The 20,412-nt window shown below is 34.6% G+C and overlaps 1 protein-coding gene and 1 non-coding gene across 2 annotated transcripts; both read left to right on the top strand.

Moving 5' to 3' along the window:
• Positions 1-294: 294 nt before the first annotated feature.
• Positions 295-400, top strand: LOC114912842 (small nucleolar RNA R71). Its single transcript, XR_003798764.1, has one exon. It is a non-coding gene; the product is annotated as a small nucleolar RNA R71 (small nucleolar RNA).
• An 11,496-nt stretch (positions 401-11,896) lies between these two features.
• Positions 11,897-14,374, top strand: LOC105032646 (uncharacterized protein At2g34160). The gene is made up of 5 exons (XM_010907145.3): positions 11,897-12,118; positions 12,794-12,842; positions 13,549-13,611; positions 13,695-13,759; positions 13,853-14,374. The coding sequence occupies exons 1-5, from the start codon at positions 11,987-11,989 to the stop codon at positions 14,033-14,035; spliced, it is 492 nt and encodes a 163-aa protein (XP_010905447.1). The 5' UTR covers positions 11,897-11,986; the 3' UTR covers positions 14,036-14,374.
• The last annotated feature ends 6,038 nt before the right edge of the window (positions 14,375-20,412 follow it).

Consider the following 20,412-nt stretch of genomic DNA (forward strand, 5'->3'; position numbering starts at 1 on the left):
GTGTGCCCGACTTGTAGTAGTTGGTCGAGTTTTTGTAGCAGTTCATCCATCTTGCTGTGGATGTCTATTGAATGGCCTACCTTATAAATTTCACCTCTTTTTAGTTCGAATGTAGGAATATCTCTATAGGTGGCAAACATATGGTGTAAGGAGTTTTTGCTAAGGGGCTCGAACAACTGTCAGGCCTCATGTTCGCTTTTGAGCATGAACGTCCCACCATAGGAGGAATCAACTATATGCCTGTGCTTCTCTGATAGTCCATCATAGAAGCATAGGACTAGTTGCCATTTGGGTATCATATGGTGGGGGCACTTGCGGATGAGGTCTTTGAGCCTCTCTCAAGTTTCATGAAACATTTTTCCATCCATCTGAAAAAAATGGATAATGACTTTTCTGATTTGATTCATTTTTCCAATGGAGAAGCACTTCTTAAGAAATTTTCTCTGAGGTTGATCCCAGATTGAAATGGTTACCGAGTCTAAAGAGTTTAGCCAATATTTGACTTTATCCTTAAGAGAGAACAGGATCAATTTTAACCTAAGTGCATCATCAAAGAAGTTTTGAATCTTGACCATAGAGCAGGTCTCAAAAAATTCATCAAGATATTTGTAAGAGTCCTCACTGCTAAGTCCACAAAAAGATGGTAGCATTTGGATGATGCTGGACTTGATTTCATACTGAGTAGCCACCATAAGAGGCACTTGGATACATGGGGAATAGGTATATGATGAAAGAGTGAAGTACTCCTTCAATTAACGTGGTGGGTTAGCTTCATTGTGTGTAGCTATGATCTTAGCATGGATTGCTCTTATGGTTCTCTCAATTTCAGGATCTAAGGGTTGTAGTTCTGGTCGTAGTGATCTATGACCCAGCATACAACCAAAAATTTCAATTCAAAGATAACCCTATTCTATGAATATTTCACTCTTTTATTTTAGGGAATATATATGAAAAAGAAAAGAAGAATTCTAAAGATGAGAAACCTAGAGGATCCTAGATTTAGGAGATAGATGAGAAGATTTTTTTTTAAATTTTTGTATAAATGTATTAGCAAACAGGTTGCACAAAAAAAAAACTCTTAAGTTTTATCCTATATCTAGATAACTCCTAACTTTCAAGTTAGTCTTTGAGTACTCCAAGTTTAGAACTGACTAACCAAGTCAGCCAGATAAGTGTAAAATCGATGGAAGATTCTCCATACTTTTGCAACAGACCTAATTAGATAACCATCTTTCTTCGAGATTTGAGATCTCTAAACCACTTGCCTAGACACCGATTGATCAATTAGTTAGAACTTGGTCCAACCCTTGGGCTCCCTTGCCCTATTGAACTCGAATGTCCCTAGGACCAATGTTTAGTTAATTTTAGTTAGGGTTAGGGTTTATGCAAGATACAAGGAGTTTGTTTATGGGTCAAAGGAGGATGATGAAATCTCTACCTTATCTTGTTTAGGATTTTGCCCTTTAAGATGAATTATGAAGATGCTATGTAAAGAAACAAGATATCCACACAAGTCTTTTGATTAGTCTCTAGGTGTATTATTAGAAATTAAATTTTATTTTTGTTGAATCAACCGTGCCAATGATCTCCGACAATGGTGCCAAAATTTTGTTGCTATCGCAAGCACCAAAGATGAAAGTTTAATCTGATTTTGTACACCATGCGGCACTGTTCTGATGAGCCGCACATGGATCGTGCGGTTGCTCTCTGTGCGCCACATGGGCTTCTTTTGGGTTTGCTGCGTGCATCTTTGTGCTTGTTTTCTCTGGGCCATGCATCCCTATGGCCCGTGCGGTTGCTGTCTTCTAGCCTAGATCATGCATTTACGTCGGCTAAAAACTTATTGATAGTGACAGACTAACTTGGACTTTGTCTTGGGCTTGGGGATCATGAAAATGTGGGTGATGGACCGATAGTATGTATTCGTTAGGAACCTTACTGATTGGTTTGTAAATAATTTTCAATGATTAATAATTTTTAAAAATGAGTATAAGAAGTATCAAATACTAAATCATAAAGATTAAATAACATAAGTTATAATATTTTTTATGTCATATTAATGCATTGATCATACCTACCAACTTGAACTTTACTCATCCTCGAATGAGAGAAAAGTCAGTGTCATGTACCTTTTTTGCTTAGAGATGAGTTCTCTGTCTGACAATTTTAAAGATAAATGATATTCAGTCTGAAAATTAGTGAAGTATATTTTCTCTAGAAATTTGGCTCTTCTTTGAATCTCCAATTCCTTCAGCTCAACCACATTCGAGTCTTCAATGCTTGGATAGAGCACCCTGCATATTTCGCAAACTTCATTACCTATAAGAGAGTTTATGAATAGGATATCTTCAGGGCATAGATCAGTCTCAATCATTCCCAAAGCCCCCATCTTTTTGGCTCAAAGTCTAGCACTTCTCTTCTTTTCAGCTGGTCTATTTGAAGAGCTAAGGTGGCCCACCGTTGGAGTTTTGTCAGGTAGGAGTTCAGCTATTGATTGGATTGACGATAGCTTGTTAAGACTATAATGGGCATCCAAATTGGGGGGAGATCTGGATGACGACCTATCTTCGATACAGTCATGCTTGAAAAAGGTTGATGTCAATGTCTCCATGAGACACTTGAGGATGCTAAAATAGGCCTGGCTGATAGGAATGATAGCTCATTCTGGAGTCACCTCCCCCCTTGATTCAAGGAGCAATGATTTGTTCCTCAATTTCCTCCTATGAGGGGTCACAATGGTCATCCCAGAGCCATATTTTGAATTTGTACCCAGATTTTAAAGTGTCTTGAGGAACAGACATTAGGGAAAAGGAGGACAAAGGATTAAATCTAATTCTCGATTAATTACCGCTTTTTTGGTGAGTACACAAAAGCTTCCTTGAGTGCAAATCTTCCTCATCAGGATTGCCCAACATTGATTCAAACTACTTGTTGTGGTTTCTCCAGCCTCCTCCAATCGGGTTTCGATGATCTATTAGTCGGCTTCTTTTTAAGCATAACAAGTGGCATCTCCAAGCATCATTGTTTGGAGACCTTTCTGCTGGTCTGTTCGAGAACTCCCAATTATTATTGCCTTTGTTTTGGCCTTGATTGGATGTAGAGGGGGACTCTTCATAGTGAGGAGCTTACACATAGTTGATTGTTAGTGAAACGGTATAAGTCAAAGGACCGACAATTACCTTGATTGTATTCGGATGTCATCAAACTCCTCATAGTAGAAGATGATATCAAGCCCATTAAGGTCTTCCCATAGAAGACTCGATCTACCCACCCTATTTGGTACACCAAAGCTTGAGATTATTGTGGCTACCACCTCTACTATCTAGCAAAAGAGGGTTAGATTCAGCAAGGTTGCTTATATCTTGGGTTTCAGCTTATTTTTTATCCCTCTTCTAGTTGGGTTCTGGTGGTTAACTAACTACGTGAACCCATCCTGTTGAATGTGTCCTTCTACCATCAGACTTTGAACTGTCTCCCAATCTAGGCAAGCCACAAAAAACTCTTTATCTCCTATCTTTTTTGTTGTCCAAGATCCCACCCTTCTTGCTTTGTGAGTGAGTGCCGTCGAGACATCATTGACCCTAATCCGTCTACCAAAACTCTGCACAAATGCTGCATAGTCCAAGTATTCCAAGATACATGTCATCTCTGTTGAGTATAGGATGAAGACCCTCATTAGGAGTGGACGATTTTGGGAGGGGGTCTGTGGTGTAGGATCTGGCAGACTTATGGCTTTGTTAGCTATTAAGTGGTGTAGTAAGAGCTATTTTCTAGGTTTAAGAGATGTAGTTCTAGATGTTGTTGGGACCCTACCACCTCCATAGGTTTTGGATGAATGACCTAGCTGAAAGCATTTGAAATAGTGGATGGGTTCTCTATAGAAAACTTTTCAATGACCTAGAGATCCACAATGGAAGCATGCTCCTATTTTAAAAGGCCGGTCTTGGTAGGTTTGAATGATCTAGTAGGGGACATTCATTTTAAGTGGTTATATCAGTAAGATGTAGAGATCATTTCCCTCACCTCTGATGGTATTGTCCTTGAAGAGTGGGCCGTGCCTCCCATTTTTATGATGCATAAGATCTTTTTCCATTTAGAGAGGGGATATGCTTGAGTTAATTTGGTCATATCGGCATGGGAGTTGAGGACATACTCGTGATTTCCTTGGAATCACTATGGTCCACATTCTCACTTTTGTTGGATGTGGTTTAACAAAATGATTGGGAAGATTTGATGTTCCACTCCTTGGATTCTTCGGATCACTCTGATTTTTGAGAAAACCCATACTGAGAGATAGTGGCTGGCCTTTCCTTCTCCACTTGATGTTAATAGTGATGTCTGTTGCACCCATCCCTAAATATTAGGGACTTAATATGGTCTACTTAAAACATTATTGTTAAGGATAATTTTAGATAATTAAGATAATAATTATAAATAATTAATTTTTTTTGAGATAAGGATAGACTCAAGTTAACATAAAGACTCCATTTCAGTTGTGCTTCCTTGATGGAAGCAAGAAGTTACGTTAAGAATCTAAAAGAGTTCCTAGTCTAGACTATAAATAGCCTATGACTCTCCATCAAGAATAGATTTTTAGGATCTTTTGGCATAGACTAGAAGCACTCTTTTGAAGAAAAGAAGCAAGGCAGAGAACACAAGATTCATTGTCCGGTATTTCACAAATCTTTTGATCATTTCTTTGTTGGGCTTGAACAACAAATGATTGAATGTATGTCAATTTCTGCATCTTGACTAAATTTCATACATTTAGGGGTCTTAGATCACACTCTATACTATTTTGTTCAGTCCATATGGATTTATGATCGTGATATTATATGAAAATTTTGTATATGCCATATCATATTAAAGATTGTTTAATTATTATTGGTGAGAAGAGAGAAAAGACTCATCGGATCTCAGTTTGTTGATGGTTCTCCCTCTTGATAATGTAGGAAAACTAGTCGGACTCTTATGGAGATGGTGGCATCCACTGATCTGATCTTTTTTGGTGGCCATTGATTGATTTTTTGGTTGAAGCTATATTTTTCAAAAACCCTCTTCACCATGGAAAAAGACCAACCTATCATTGATATATTTGTCGAGAAACTAGCTGATGGTTTTGGGGAATGACAATGGTCATTTGATTTTGTTTTCCAATGGCTGCAAGCCAAGACTAGGAAAGGACAAGTGCCGGCTCATCTCTCTTTCTCCCCACCAATCTTCCATAAAGATCTGTCCATTACTGGCTCACCGATGGTCGGTATGGTGGTCTCATGTAGGCCATGGATGGCTAGGGAGGGCTTGTATCTCACCGACGGCATTTACGGATGATTAATCGCCAACAATGAAGGCTTTGGCTTGTGATCGGGAAAAGAGGAGGAAGAAGATAAGGGAAATAGGTTTGGATTTTGGGTTTTGATCCAAAATCTGAAATCCGATTATCTATTTTCTTAAATAAGATATTTTTTAATTTAACCCCTGATAATGTTCATTATTCTATAAAGGTCCTTCTAAATTGAATTTTGTTCCTTAATCTAACTTTATTATTTACTTGCTAAAAATTTGTGATCATGATCAAAATGAAAATCATAATAAAGTTTCACATAGTTATTTGAGATTTTCAAATACTATATTAAAGTTAGTAGATTTATTATGTTTAGGAGTAGCCATAGCATCTTGGATATAGTAAAGATCACATAAAAACTATAAAATAAAGTGTAATGGCATATAAGAAAATATAATTAAGTCATAGAAATAATTAACTTGATCCATAATGAGTAGTTATTTTATGTTTTAATTAGAATAAGATGATAATTTAGGTATTAAGGATAAAAATTTTTTTAGACCCACAGGTATGAAAATTTGCTATTTTTTTTTATATCTATGTTGCTAGTCTTATAAATAAAATTTTAATAAATTTTATGTATGATGCACTTCTGCCCATAGGAAGGTTAGAAGCTATCAAAATTAATATTGATTATTTTAGATTAGAATTTATGCTTCATAGCACTAAAATTTTCTAGATTTATTAATTATTCAGCTAATCCTGCTACTTATATTAGTATTTCTGTTCTTATTCCAATGCTAAGTGGTGATAAATTTTTTGATAGAAAAGATAGTGTTTCTTTCACTCTTAGATATAAGAATCTTAACCTAGCACTTCGTGTGGATGAATCATCAATTCCCATAGATTCAAGTACGCCATAATAAATATCAGTAAATGAGAAATAGGAGCAATCCAATCACTTGAGTTTGATGCTCATCAAGTCTCAAGTGCCTAAAAGTATCAAAGGTTCAATCCCTTAATATAATTAGGTCAAAGATTTTAAGAAAGCCATTGAAGAATAGTTTGCAAATTCTGATAAGGCATTAGTCAGTATCCTAATGAAGAGGCTTTCATGTATAAGATTTAACAGTTCTAAAAATGTGCATGTCCATATTATGGAAATAAGAGTTATTATTATCCAACTCAAGTCCTTGAAAGTTGAGATTTCTAATACTTTTCTAGTTCATTTTATTTTAAATTCTTTACATGCAAAATATGACCCTTTCAAGATTTTCTATAATACAGATAAGAAAAAATAGTCCATTAACAAACTTTTGACCATGTGTGTTCAAGAGAAAGAAAATTTGAAACAAGAGAAGCAAGATATAAAGCATGAAAGTGCTAACCTTACTACTCATGATAAGGAAAGAAATAAAAAAGATATTTTTAAGAGAAAAAAGGATGCTATAGTGCCAATGAAGCATCATGACAATAAAAATACATACTTCTTTGTAAGAAAAAGAGATACATGAAGAATGACTACGTAAAGTATAAGAAATGGCTTGAAAAGAAAGATACTGTTATATCTCTAGTGCGTCATGAATTTTTTTTTTTTTTTGATGTTCTTAATAATACTTGGTGGATTGATTCTGGTATTATAATTCATATTGTCGATATCATGTAGGACTTTCTCAATCTAAGAAATTCAAAAGGAAGTGAACAAGATATCTATTCAGACAATCGGATCTATTCATATGTAGATGCTATAGAAACTTTTAAATTAGTTTTAAATTCTAAATTTATTTTGGATCTTTAAAATACCTTTTATGTTTCAAGTTTTTTTAATAATTTAGTTTCTATTTCAAAGTTAACAAATGTTGATTTTAGATTTCATTTTGAGAATTCTGTAGTTAACATTTTTAGAAATAAAAGTGTTGTTGGCATTAATTTTTTGATGAATAGTTTATATAAATTAGATTTGAATATGACTTATGAATGTAATCATTCTTCTATGCATTGTAATAATATTGGCATAAATAGAAATATTATTAAATAGAACTCTTCAAGTTTGTGGTATAAAAGATTGACACATATCTCTTTAAAGAGAAAAAAAGATGTTGGTAAATGATAGTATTTCAAAAGATAGTTGTACGGACTTTAGAACTTATTTGGATTGCATAAAAAAAAAACAAATTAGCAAATCCTCTAAAGACATCAAAAAGACTTCTAACATTTTGAAAATTATGCACACTGATATCTGTAGATCGTTTACTATTTCTTATTATAATGATTAGAGATATTTTATTTCATTTATTGATAACTATACTAGATAAATATATCTCTATCTTTTGTTTGAAAAGAAGGACACTAGATGCCTTTAAAATTTATACAGCAAAAGTTGAGAAACAAATGGATAAAAAAATAAAGATCGTGAGATTTGATAGAGGTGGAAAGTATTATGGAAGGTATACTAAAGGAGATAGTTGGCAGGCCCATTTTTAAGTTTCTTGAAGAAGATGATATTATTATCTAATACACAATATCAGAAACACCACAATAAAATGGTATGGCAGAAAGAAGGAACTGTACACTAATGGATATGGTAAGGAGCATAATTAATAATTATAATCATCCTTTATTCTTTTGGAGTAAAGCATTAAAGACTGCAATGTATGTCTTAAATAAGATTCCATTGAAGGCTGTATCTAAAACTCCTTTTGAGTCATAGAAAAGATAAAAACTAAGTTTAAATCACTTACATATATGGGGATATCTAATAGAGATGTAGATTTATAATCCATACTTAAAAAAAATTGAACTCTAAAATAGTTAGTGGCTATTTTATCAGCTATACAGTAAACTTTAAAGGATATAGATTTTATTATTCTTACCACATATTTAAAATAGTTGAAACTAGGAATGCTAATTTTTTTGAGAATTATCAATATAGTGGGAGTGGTTTTCTTCATAAAAAAGTATTTAAAAAATAAGGGATCAAATTGATCAAACCACGAAAGATATGAAATTTATTGTTATTCAAGAAGATCCATAAGAATGATTTGAAGAACAATTATACCTCATGGAGAGCAAGCTCAATATTCATATTGAGCCTACTACTAGAAATACTCCAAATATAGATGAAGTAGTGGGATTAAGAAGATCCTTAAGAGAAAAAAAAATCTATAATTCCTAGAGATTATATTGTGTACCTACAAGATTCTGACTTTGATGTTGGGCTTGATAATGATTTTAAGTCATTTTTATGAGCCATGAGTGAAAATAAATCTATACTCTAGTATAATACCATTAAAGATGAGATAGAATATATGACTAAAAATTAAGTATGGAATCTCATTGAATTACTATAAGGTGCTTCAGCCATTAGCTGTAAATAAGTCTATGAGACCAAAAGAGACTCTTTAGGTAAATTTAAATGATATAAGGCCAGATTTATAGTTAAGGATTTTACTAAAAAAAAGCATTGATTATTATAAAACATTCTCTCTAGTTTCAAAGAAGAATTCATTAAGAATAATTATAGCTTTAGTAGCTCATTTTGTTTTAGAGTTACATCAAATGAATGTAAAAATAATATTTCTGAATAACAATCTTGAAAAGACAATATATATGACTCAACCTGAAGGTTTCTATACTATATAAGCTTAAGCAGGCCTTCCGCCAATGGTATATAAAATTTCATGATATCATTAGCTCTTTTGATTTTACAAAAAATATTATGGATTTATATATATATCTTAAGATTTATGAAATTAAGTACATATTTTTGGTCTTATATATATATGATATATTATTTGCAAGCAGTGATTTAGATTTGCTAAAGGAGACAAAACTATTCCTTTTTTAAAGCTTTGAGATGAAGGATATTGGTGAAGCTTCTTATGTCGTCGGCATAGAAATTTACCAAGATAAAATATAAAGAATTTTAGGTTTGTCTCAAAGAGCCTACATCAAAAAGATTTCAAAAATTATTTAAAATGATAGATTGTGCTCTTACAGTTGCATCCATTATGAAAGGTGATAAATTTAGTAAGAATAAGTACTCACAAAATAAATTACAAAATAAGCAAATAAAGAATATCCCGATGCATTGACAGTGAAAAGCTTGATATATGCTTAGATCTGTATATGACTTGATATTACATATATAGTAAAAATGTTGGATAGATACCAAAACAATCCTGACCTTGATCATTGGAAAGCTGCAAAGAAGGCTTTGCATTATTTATAAGGAACAAAGCATTATATGCTTATTTATAGACATACTGATCACTTAGAAGTAGTTGGTTATTTGGATTCAGATTTTGATGGATGACTAGATACAAAAAAATCTACTTCAGGATATATTTTTCTTCTGGCTAAAGATATTGTATCTTGGAGAAATAATAAGCAAACCATAGTTGCTTCATCTACAATAAAGGTAAAGTTCATTGCATGCTATGAGGCTACATTACGAGCAATATGGTTAAGGAATCTTATATCTATTTTGAAAGATGTCAATTCTATTGCAAGGTTATTAAGAATTTATTGTGACAACTCTACTACTATTTTTTTTTTAATGATAAATGTGGAAGTCATAGCAAACATATCGATATAAAGTATCTTGTTATTAGAAATCATATCAAGAAGCTAGAAGTGGAGATCCAATATATTAGTACCAAATTAATGGTTGCAAATCCCATGACTAAAATATTATCAATCAAACAGTTTAAAGATCATATAGGAATCATTAGTTCAATTCTTATTGAATTTATTTCTTGCATAGCATTTATGCTATTCATAGAAATAAAGAATATATTTTATTCTATGCATATGAAGTTTATGTCATAAATAAAGTTGAACTCTAAATAGCTTATAAGAATTTATTCATAAAAAAGTATAACGTGCTTAAATAAAAGTATCATGTATTGTAATACATAGAACGAAGTATTCAATTTATAGGATATGACTGCCATGATTCATGTATTGAAATTTTTTATTTAAGTAAAATTTTTAATTAGAATTGGTTTTTGGCCATATTGTAGTTTTAATTATCATCTAATGGGTATCTTGATTGTAACACGTGGGCCAAGTGGAAGAATGTTGTATAATATGGCCCACTTACAACGTTACTGTTAAGGATATTTTAAGATAATTAAGATAATATTTGTGAATAATTAAAATTCTTTTAAGATAAGGATAAACTCAAGTTAAAATAAAGACTCTACTTCGGTTGTGTTTTCTTGATAGAAGGAAGAGGTTACATTAAGAATCTAAAAGAGTCCCTAGTCTAGCCTATAAATAGCCTATGACTCTTTATCAAGAATAGATTTTTGAGATCCTCTGGCATAGACTAAAATCGCTCTTTTGAAAGATAAAAGCAAGGTAGATAATATAAGATTCGTCTTATGGTATTTCACAAATCTTTTTATCCTTTTTTTTTTTTGATTGGGCTTGAATAACAAATAGTTGGAGGTATGTTAATTTCTGCATCTTAGATTAAAGTTCTTACAATGTCTTACATTGCAACTCGATCGCTTGCCCTTGGGAAATGTCCTCTAACACCCGAGGGAGTCACATTTGCCCTAATGAGAATTCTATAGTTTTGCCGTACTTGCTGCGGTCTTGATGGTTGGTTACTTGAAGTCGCTGTAATTTACTACGAGTGGGAGATGTTGATGACAGTAGGAAAACCAGAATGGGATGGCTTATTACCAGCTAGCAGCATGGAGTTCGAGGAGGAAAAGTTGTCAGATGAGAAGGAAGGCTGGTGAAGACTTTCGGAGAGCTATGCTTGTCCATCCTTAATCTGAGCTTTAAGGAAATGAGAAGGGATTGGAAGGCACCAAAGTAGGGAGCACAAGGAAGCCAAAACCAATCACCCGGACTACTATTATTAAATTAGTATGCTATATATTTTGCTGTTTTCTATATATGTTTACTTATTTAGTCATTAGTTTTATAACTGTTTTACGGTAATGCAATGTCCTCCATTTCAATAAACGAAAGAAAGAAAAAAAATCTGCTCCTCCAAGCCAACTATTTTCACAGAAGACTTGGTATTTAGATATAAACAAAAAGTGATGATGCATAGGTTCAACCAGTTTGAGAACTTATAATTTTGGGATTTTTAATACTTATCCACCAATGAGCATTTTATTCTAAACAATATTTAGCTTGGATCAATAAAACATATTGATGTTTTACCCAAAAAAACAAGTTGATGTTTTACCAAAAAAATACAAATCAATGCAATCTCTACTCTAAGCCCAAAACATCAATCTCTAACCTCCTTGAAAAGAACTAGCAACTAAACTTTGTGACATAAAATAAAAGTCACCTTAATCCTAAACCACAATTGAGACTTGGGACTACATAAAACCCAAGTTCCCCTCAAATGGTTACCCTTTTTTTTTTTTTGGCAGAACGGTAAATAAGGCGGAGAGATGGGAATGAAGTCGTCCAATCGGAATCATAACGGACATAACCGCCTCGTGTGGCCCACCAAGTAACTTCCAAGAAAGAAAACCAACCCCCAAACGGTATTAAGACACGTGGCTCTCTCTCATTGGGTTCTCTCCCGGAAACGGCGCCTATTTAAGCGTGCCTTGCCCCTGGGATTGCTTCTCGGCACTGACCCTTCGAGAGAGCGAGACCCGAGCTTTCTTCTTTCGCGCCCCTTCGCCAGAGAGGAGAGAGACAGACAGAGAGAGACGGAGAAAGATGGATGCGGTGATGGTCGCGGAGGCGTTGAAGGACCCGACGGCGGCGGTGGCGGCGGCGCCGGGGAAGAAGAACCGAATCCAGGTCTCCACCAACAAGAAGCCGCTCTACTTCTACGTCAATCTCGCTAAGGTATCTCTCCCTGTCGAAATCAGGGTTTCTTTCTCTTTCCCGTCCGTCATTTCTTGGATTTATAGGATTGAAGCAAGAATCTCTGATGTGATATGAGTTCTTGATAGTTCCCTGATGTAATCTTTCTTTCTTCTCGAGCTATGTGTTGATTTTTTAGATACGATCGTTTTCCGAAGTAATGCTCTCTGGAGGCAATGCTAGAATTCGGTTTTTTCTTTCATTTTGTTTGATTCCTATTCTGCTACTGATTTCTTGTTGCTCTGCTTTTCTTTTTTCTTTCGATGAGATGAAACGGTTCAGATATCTATATGATTTGATTTCTACATAGTTTTTTAAGTTTCCTGATCTAATTTGATTTCTTGATTTGGCAAATTACATCAAGAACGCTCTGTATGTATAGATTCTTGTGATGAATTTGTTTCAAGAAAATGTCTTTCTTTGGGGGCTCGATTAGGTTGGAATTTCCTTTCTTTTCCTGGATGGTGTTTTCGTGGTGATTAGATCTTTTTCTCTTTTTATTTTTTTTGCTCTGGAACTTTTGTGACGGAAGGGTTCAGATGTCTGTTGTTTTCCTGTTAAGGAATCTGGATTTTTTTAAAATTTTCATTTACGTTATTCTGATTCTGTGGAGAATTCTTTTTTCACTGATTTCATTTTTATGGAATTAATTTGCAGAGGTACATGCAGCAGCACAATGAGATCGAGCTCTCTGCGCTAGGAATGGGTATTGGCTTTTCCTTGATCCGATCCCTCCTGAAGCCCTTTGATTTTTCAATAAATTTCATTTCCATTTTCTCTTCATATATTCCATGAATAGAACAAAAGACAACAATAGAATATTAAAGAATGCATACATTTGGTTCTTTTTCTTCTTTCCTTTCATTCTTGAACCGATCTCTGTAAATAATCTCTTGAAATAATTGTTTTCAAGGCTCCTTGAATTGATGTGTGCTTTCACTGTGTTCTATGAAATGGTGATCTGGTTGGTTATATTGGTGGTCTCTGATGAGATAATAGGTTTTTATAAGTACCTTGTTGTGTTGTTCTAGATGCATGAAAATTGTGTTTCTAGTTGTGATTTCTTTCAACATAGAAATAATCTTCTTGTGTATAACTTTCTAGATTATCCTCTTGTGATATAAATATAATTGAACTAATATTGTATCTTCTTGGCTTACATGATCCAGTTGCTATATCAACGATTGGTTTGGTTGGACATTTCTAATTATACGAATTCTATGTTCTTAGTTGCCATTCATTCTTGAACCTTTTGAATCTTCAGTATAGTTTCCTAGATTATCTTCTTGTGATAGAAATAATATTGAAGCCTGTGTCATATGTTCTTGATTTACACTTAATTGAATGTAGAAAGAAATGCTACTTGGCATGATCACTGATGATCTTTTTAATCATTTCTTCTTGGTCCTCAGCTATTGGCACTGTTGTTACTGTTGCTGAGATACTGAAGAACAATGGCCTGGCTACTGAGAAAAGTAAGCACAGCATCTGCTTCTTCTCCTGGTAAACCCTGAAATCAAATAGTATTTTCTCATATGGTTTTTTTTAATGGAAGCAGAGATTCTGACGTCAACTGTTGGTACCAAAGATGAGACCCGGGGCCGCCTTGTTCGGAAAGCCAAGGTGTGCCCTTTCTTGATTCGTATTCCAATTTGCTCGAAATATCAAAGTAAGTGCGCTATGAGTTGCAACTCACCATTTTGCTTTCGAATGTAGATTGAGATACTGCTGGGGAAGACAGAGAACTCCAATGATGCTGTGGCTGCTGCCAAAGTTGATGACAACAAGGCTGACAATAAAGATACCAAGGAAGAAAGTGAGGAAGAAACTAAGAAGGAATCCGAGGAAGAAACTAAGAAGGAATCTGAGGAAGAAACAAAGGAAGAAACCCAGGTATGATCGGCAAGCCGCATCTCAGCCTTTGTCCATTCATTCATTCTTCTGTGTGCAGAGTCCGCATCAGATAGAGCAGGGTTCTTTCCGGTCAGTGCTTCTGTCATGGACACCGATAGCATAGCATGCTGTATTGCTTTTCATTTCTTTTCAGTGTACTCTTGGCCAGCTGCTTGTGAGCTTGAGATTCTAGTTTAGATGTGTCTGTATTTTTGATGTTTAACTGAAACTCATACTTTCTGAGATTTGTATCTGATTGTACCCTTGAGATGATTGGGTGCTGACTGATGGTTCCGGGAGAAAATAGTCTTTGTTCTCCATGAAAGTTGAAGCAAAGAATTCAATTGACGTGCTTATTGCTTTAGTGTAGTACAGGGTGCCCCTATAAACTAGATTCCTTGACATGATATCGTTATAGATTGGTGGATTTTCTGAAATCAAGCTACACAGGATCTATATGAATTTTCCCTCATTGAAGTCATTAGCCATTAGGTGTTGAAACCATCCACATCTATATAAGAATTATGCTTTTTAAATATGACTACACATTTTTAAAACCATTTAAGAAAGCAGGTGATGGTTATTGGGCATGAATTTATTTTCTGTTGGCAAGTGAAGAGGCTTTTTTGTGATGGCAAAAATTCAGTTTGCTTAAGACTGTATAGTTTGTGTTTTATATTGGCATGCCTCTTGCAGATACGGACTTGAAAGTTGACCTTGTTAGCAGTTGAATTTGATGAAGATTCAATTAAGCAAATGTACAAGGTTTAGTGGCATACTAAGGCTTATGAATGTGATAAAACATTCCCATTCCCCGGTAACAAAAAGTTTAGTGGCATGCAATTCAGGATTGTTATTGTAACAAAACATTTTCCAGGTAACAGCATGAGAAAAGTTTCGCCTGATATTTTCCAACCATACGCACATAATTTAGACACATGGTCCTGATGGTCTTCTTTTGGTGGTGTGGTTTTTTTGGGGGCTGGAGAATGTTCTCCCTTCTGTTCTTGTGGGGTAAAAAATAAAATAAAAAATAAAAAATCCTGCCGCTACAAACAATGCTGTTATGACCCTTTATCTTAAAAATTAATCATCGATCACTTATATGTGAAATATCACATGGAGATTGTTGTTCATTTGCACAGAAATCCTGCCATTGCTTGCTTTTATTTTCATCTTTTTGGAAGCAATAAATCTTTGCTGCCAAAAGCTTTAAATGTCGGCAAACAATTCTCTTTTTTCTTTTTTTTCTTTTTTTTGATGAAAAAAAAAAGTTGGCAAACAATTCTAAAAATACAAGGATTTCATTCTTCAAATTTGTTTACTCTAGCTAGTTTAGTTTTCTTCTTGGATTCTTGAAAATAGAACAGAAAATAAAAGCAATAATAAACAGGCCCTAAATTGTCTAAAATATGTATGTTTAGACATTATGGGATGGGAATGGCAGATCACCTCATTAGATGCAACGATCATGCCCCTTAATGGGGACTTATTGTTAAAAAATAGGCAGCTAATTGCAGTAATTTTGTGAAGAAAACAAGCATGGTATGGAACGAATACAACGAATGCTCCACCCACCCCACCCCATCCCACATCCCTCCCCCGCTACCTATTCCACAACCTCACGGGCACAGGACAACATAGTTCTAGATTTTAAACTAGAGATAACACAATCTATTCCACAAGATTCTGAAAACCTTCTATAGACAGTCAAAAAAAAAAACCTCCTATGTAGCTGTATATTATCAATTTCCCGTAAGCTCCCTTGAATATAAGAAATTCAGAATTCTAGAGACACCTACATTTGGGATGGTAGAGTAAGAAGGGAGGCCAAGGTAGATAACAAGAGAATGAAGAAGAAGAGACTGGAGAAGAAAGGCTTGGGGGAGAATTCCACTACTTCGCCAAAGCCCACCCATCTCCTCCAGGAAGAAAGCACCTCCTTTTCACCAAAATCCCTCTGGCCATCCTTTCTCCTTGCCATTTGGAATTTCTTCTTCTTCCTTCCACCAAAACCCTTCTCTCCCATCCTCCTCCAAACCCTCCTTCCCCCTCCTACTCTCACCGGGACTAGCGATCCCTCTTGGCCCTAGCGAATCTATTAACTTCTCTAGCATTCCCCAAGTCCGCCATCCGCTATCATACCCCATTGCGCCAACCCTCCAAAACCCCTCCCGCTCCCTGACTACTTTTTTTAAGATGTTGGGATACCCTAGGGTCATGGCACAGATCTTAAAGCAGGTTCCAAACTAAAAAAAAAAAAAAGAAGAAAGGTTCTTAACGCCAGCACATGCAGAAAAACGTGGGAAACAAAAAATACACAAGGAGTTCAGGAGGTGTTTGATATGAGATGATTCACTCAGAATCAAAAAAAATATGAGTGGAGGTGATGAGATCAACATATTTAGTTACACCATGATAATTTTATATGGCAGTGATTTTAAATCACCCCAGCTTCTCAGATCACCGTCCAACGCAGTGATAGAAAAGCTGCTTTTGAGGATGGATATCCAATATCATTCTATCACAGTGATCTTATATTAAAATATATTAACCAAAATATCCTCATGATTGAGAGACTTCCAGAAAGAGAAAATTATTTTTTTTACCACGATATTTTTTTCCGCACGCATAGAGTGGATAGTTGAGACGTCTTCTCCATATGGAAGAGAAGAAATGCATGTGGGTACTTGGAGCATCATCTCTATGGAAGAAAAAAAATCAATCCTTCTCTTGTCGTACTGATTAGAAAGAGAAAAAATCTATTTAATTTTATTCTAAAATTTTCTCTACTTCAATCCTCAATTCCAACTCCCAAACAAGTTATCAGGGATATTTTTGATATTATATGGTTGGTAATCTTGAATTCTCGTAGCATACCAAATAAGTAGCTTGTACATACCCAGAGATCTTTAATCATTGCACTCTGGCAAACCAAATATAGTGATATTAGTTCACTAAAGATTAAATCACCTCCAAATTTGGATCACCAACGATCTTAAATCACCATAGTGATCCAAGTCGGATCACCAAATGCCCCTTAAAGGAGTTCTTTTTCGATCGTGAATCCTAAATCCACTAGAATTTTGAGATAAAATTGAATTCTAATTCTTTACCTTGGAGGTCTATTTAAAGACCTCAATCCCTTAAATTTTTGTCACCAAAATCATTATCGTTTGGCTACTCCTCTTCTTTAATTCTTCTTGATATACTACCAGTTTAATTTTGGTTTGGCTGCCAAAAATTGGATCAAATTCTATCCAAAATCAAGTAAATCTCTTCAATTATCTTCTCCTCAATCTTTTATGGGTTCTAAGTTTGAATTTTTATCGATTTTTTTGTCGAAAATCTTTTGAAATTGCTTATTACCAATTTCTCCTATTTTTTGATCGGAAACTCAGCCGTCTACACTTGTTCGAGCAGTTGGCACCATCAGCCTTGATTGCCGAAGCATTTAGCCAATCTCTCCTTTAGGCCATAGTCATTGCCTCAGATCTTCTTCCTCCCAATTTTTTTTTTTTTAATTCAAGATCAAGCCCTGTTTTCCATTTTTTTCTTTAATATTTTCTGCTATTCTCATAGCAAATCATCGATGGGATGCCATCTGTTGTGTCGCTATAGCCTCAGCTACTGCTAGCCATAGCCATGGCTGACGGGAGGTCCCCTGTCTAGAGAGGAAATGGAGGAACATAAGTCCTCTGTTCCACCAAGAAGAAAAAAAAGAAAAGAAAAATGAAGAGAAAAATGAAAAGAAAAAAGAGAGTTTCTCTCTCTTTCCTTTTCCCTTCTTTGAGTTTGAATCCCCACTTTCTCTCTCTAAAAGTTTCGATTTCTCTCTCTATTTTATCTCTGCAGATTTTTTCTCTTTAGAATTATTCTCTATCTGTGAAATTTTTTCTCTCTAGGATTAGTCCAATGAAGGACTTCTTTTCAATGATTATTGATCTGATCTTAGTAAAGAGGATCCTAATCTACAGCCGTCGAATAGCATGCTGGCACCTATCTTTGCTAGATCTGGATACCAATAGATTTGATTATTTGTGATTTTTATTGAATCATCTATACACTAATTCAACCATGATTTAATTAAATCATCTTAATTAGACTAATAGGATTGTCGGATAATATCTGATTAGTCATGTTCCATCTTGTTAATTTCTCTTTCGTCTGATATTCTTTCTATATAATTTATGAACCCAGTGAATCCAACCTTTTGCTTTGAATCTGAGTTGATTCTAGTAAAATATTTGGAACTGCTGTGCCAGTCGAATAATGTATCTACACCATCCGAGCTTTTATCGGGCATCATGAGATCTGGTCCTTGTTAATGTCTATCAAATCATTATATTTTAAGTGACCATGATTTGATGAAACTACTTGATCAAAGTAATCCTTACTGCCAATCGATGAATCGACCTTCACTTTAATTTTTGTCGGATACTATTAGCTTTGATCATCCATGATTTCTATTCTAATCATGATCAAATGATTAATCATGATCATCCATGAATAGAAAGTAAATAATTAGTCTTCAATTTATGAAACTATATTTTGAATGAAAAGTGATAAATTTGATATTTCTGAAATATTATGATTTATTACTTTATTTGAAATATACATTTACGAAATTATGGTATATATATGTTATTTTACAAAAATACTTCGATATGCATCAAATTTAAGCCCCTAGCCTAACTATGTTCTGAACCCTGCTAATGGAGATTATGCATTTCTTTTTATCTTGCCAAGGGGGTTGTGTATTGATTTTTGACCCTATCAATAAGAGTTGTATATTGGCACTCTGATTGAGCTCATTGATTCTATTCTGATCCTATCACAGGGATAAGTGTGGTCATAGTTAAGGCTATTAAGTTATATATGCTTTGTTTCGAATTAGAGTTATGATTATTTATGTATAGGAGTATTTGAAAAGATTTGATTTGCATGACATATATATTCTTCTGATATTCATGATATTTGTTTCTAAACATTATATTTTATGGATATATCTGAAATATTTAATTGAAGTATTCATTACTTACTGGGCTATCGAACTCATTACTTCTTCTTTCTTTTTAAACTTAAATTTTTAATTATGAATATGGATACTACTTTGGGAGTGAGTAAAAAGTGAGAGTCGACAACATAAATTTATTATTATATTTTTATAGGATTATTATTTGAGGTATAATTGATGTAAGAGTTCCAAATATTGTTGAAATTTTATAAAAGATTAAAGTTGATTTTACTTAGTCAAATTTTGAAATTTCACTATAATGCATTGATATCATGTTTGGAATGTCATGCATGTTTGTGGAGAGAGTTCTCCATGAGTATGCAACAGTTGCCATGACTCCTAGACTCATGATCTCAGATCGGAGGTGTGATAGATGTCCTCTCATTCGGGCTACCTTAACACCCTCCTGCCTCATCTAATCATCGCTTCTTGACCTCCCTCTCTTCAAAAAGTATCCCCTCATGTTAAAATATAGGCATGTTTTCATTACAGAGAGATGGGTCACTTCAAGAGCTCCTATAGAAATCTTCAGCAATGCTTCTCCTCTGATAAATTTGGAAATTCTTTTAGGGTCTACACCACTCACACAAACCCTTCTTGCCCCTCTGCCTAAAATCTCCAACAGTGAGAGGGCTCCTCAACCATCTTCTTACCTAAAGAAGTTGACATCTGCGAGTATCTTCCTGATGCGCTTTATCTTGCCCTTATATAGGTATCTACTGTCTAAAACCATTTCATTTTCTATGATCAACTTGTGAAAGGTCGGAACAATCTCCTCTTCCCGACCAAGTTATTGTGAATCAAACTACTTCATGATCTTTTTCCCATCTAATTAGGCAGTTGTTGAGACTAAATAAAAAAGACTCTTTACATCCACACACTTCTCTATCACTTCCTTGCCCCTTAGCCTGGAAGGAACAAAGATTATGATTTCTCTTCGTACAACTATTCATATCTAATCTTCCCTATGTATGTCAAAATGCTGCTTCCACCAAAAGGATTGTAGCCAGCTTTGGAATTCTAAAAAAAATTTCTTGGTCCCTTGACTATAGATCCTACCAGAGCTCTATTGCCCTCTCTATTCCTTGCATGAGTGTCATCTTCATCTCTCACCAGATGAATATAGTTTGCAATGATTGTACCTATAAAGTGAAGGTGAAAATACTTGAGTCATCTCCAGCAATTGTGCCTCCCTCTATTCTCTCCTTTCATAACTCGATGACCATCCTATGGAGGCCAAAGTTGTTGTAAATCAGCCGGTTTGCTCCACCCTTTTTAGTCTTATAAACAAGGAAAGTGAAGTTGCAACTTTCTAATATCAGTCCGAAGCATCACATGTTTTAGGCTTGAAACTCAAAATCATCAG

The sequence above is a fragment of the Elaeis guineensis genome, chromosome 3, assembly GCF_000442705.2.
Source record: "Elaeis guineensis isolate ETL-2024a chromosome 3, EG11, whole genome shotgun sequence".
Classification (NCBI taxonomy): domain Eukaryota; kingdom Viridiplantae; phylum Streptophyta; class Magnoliopsida; order Arecales; family Arecaceae; genus Elaeis; species Elaeis guineensis.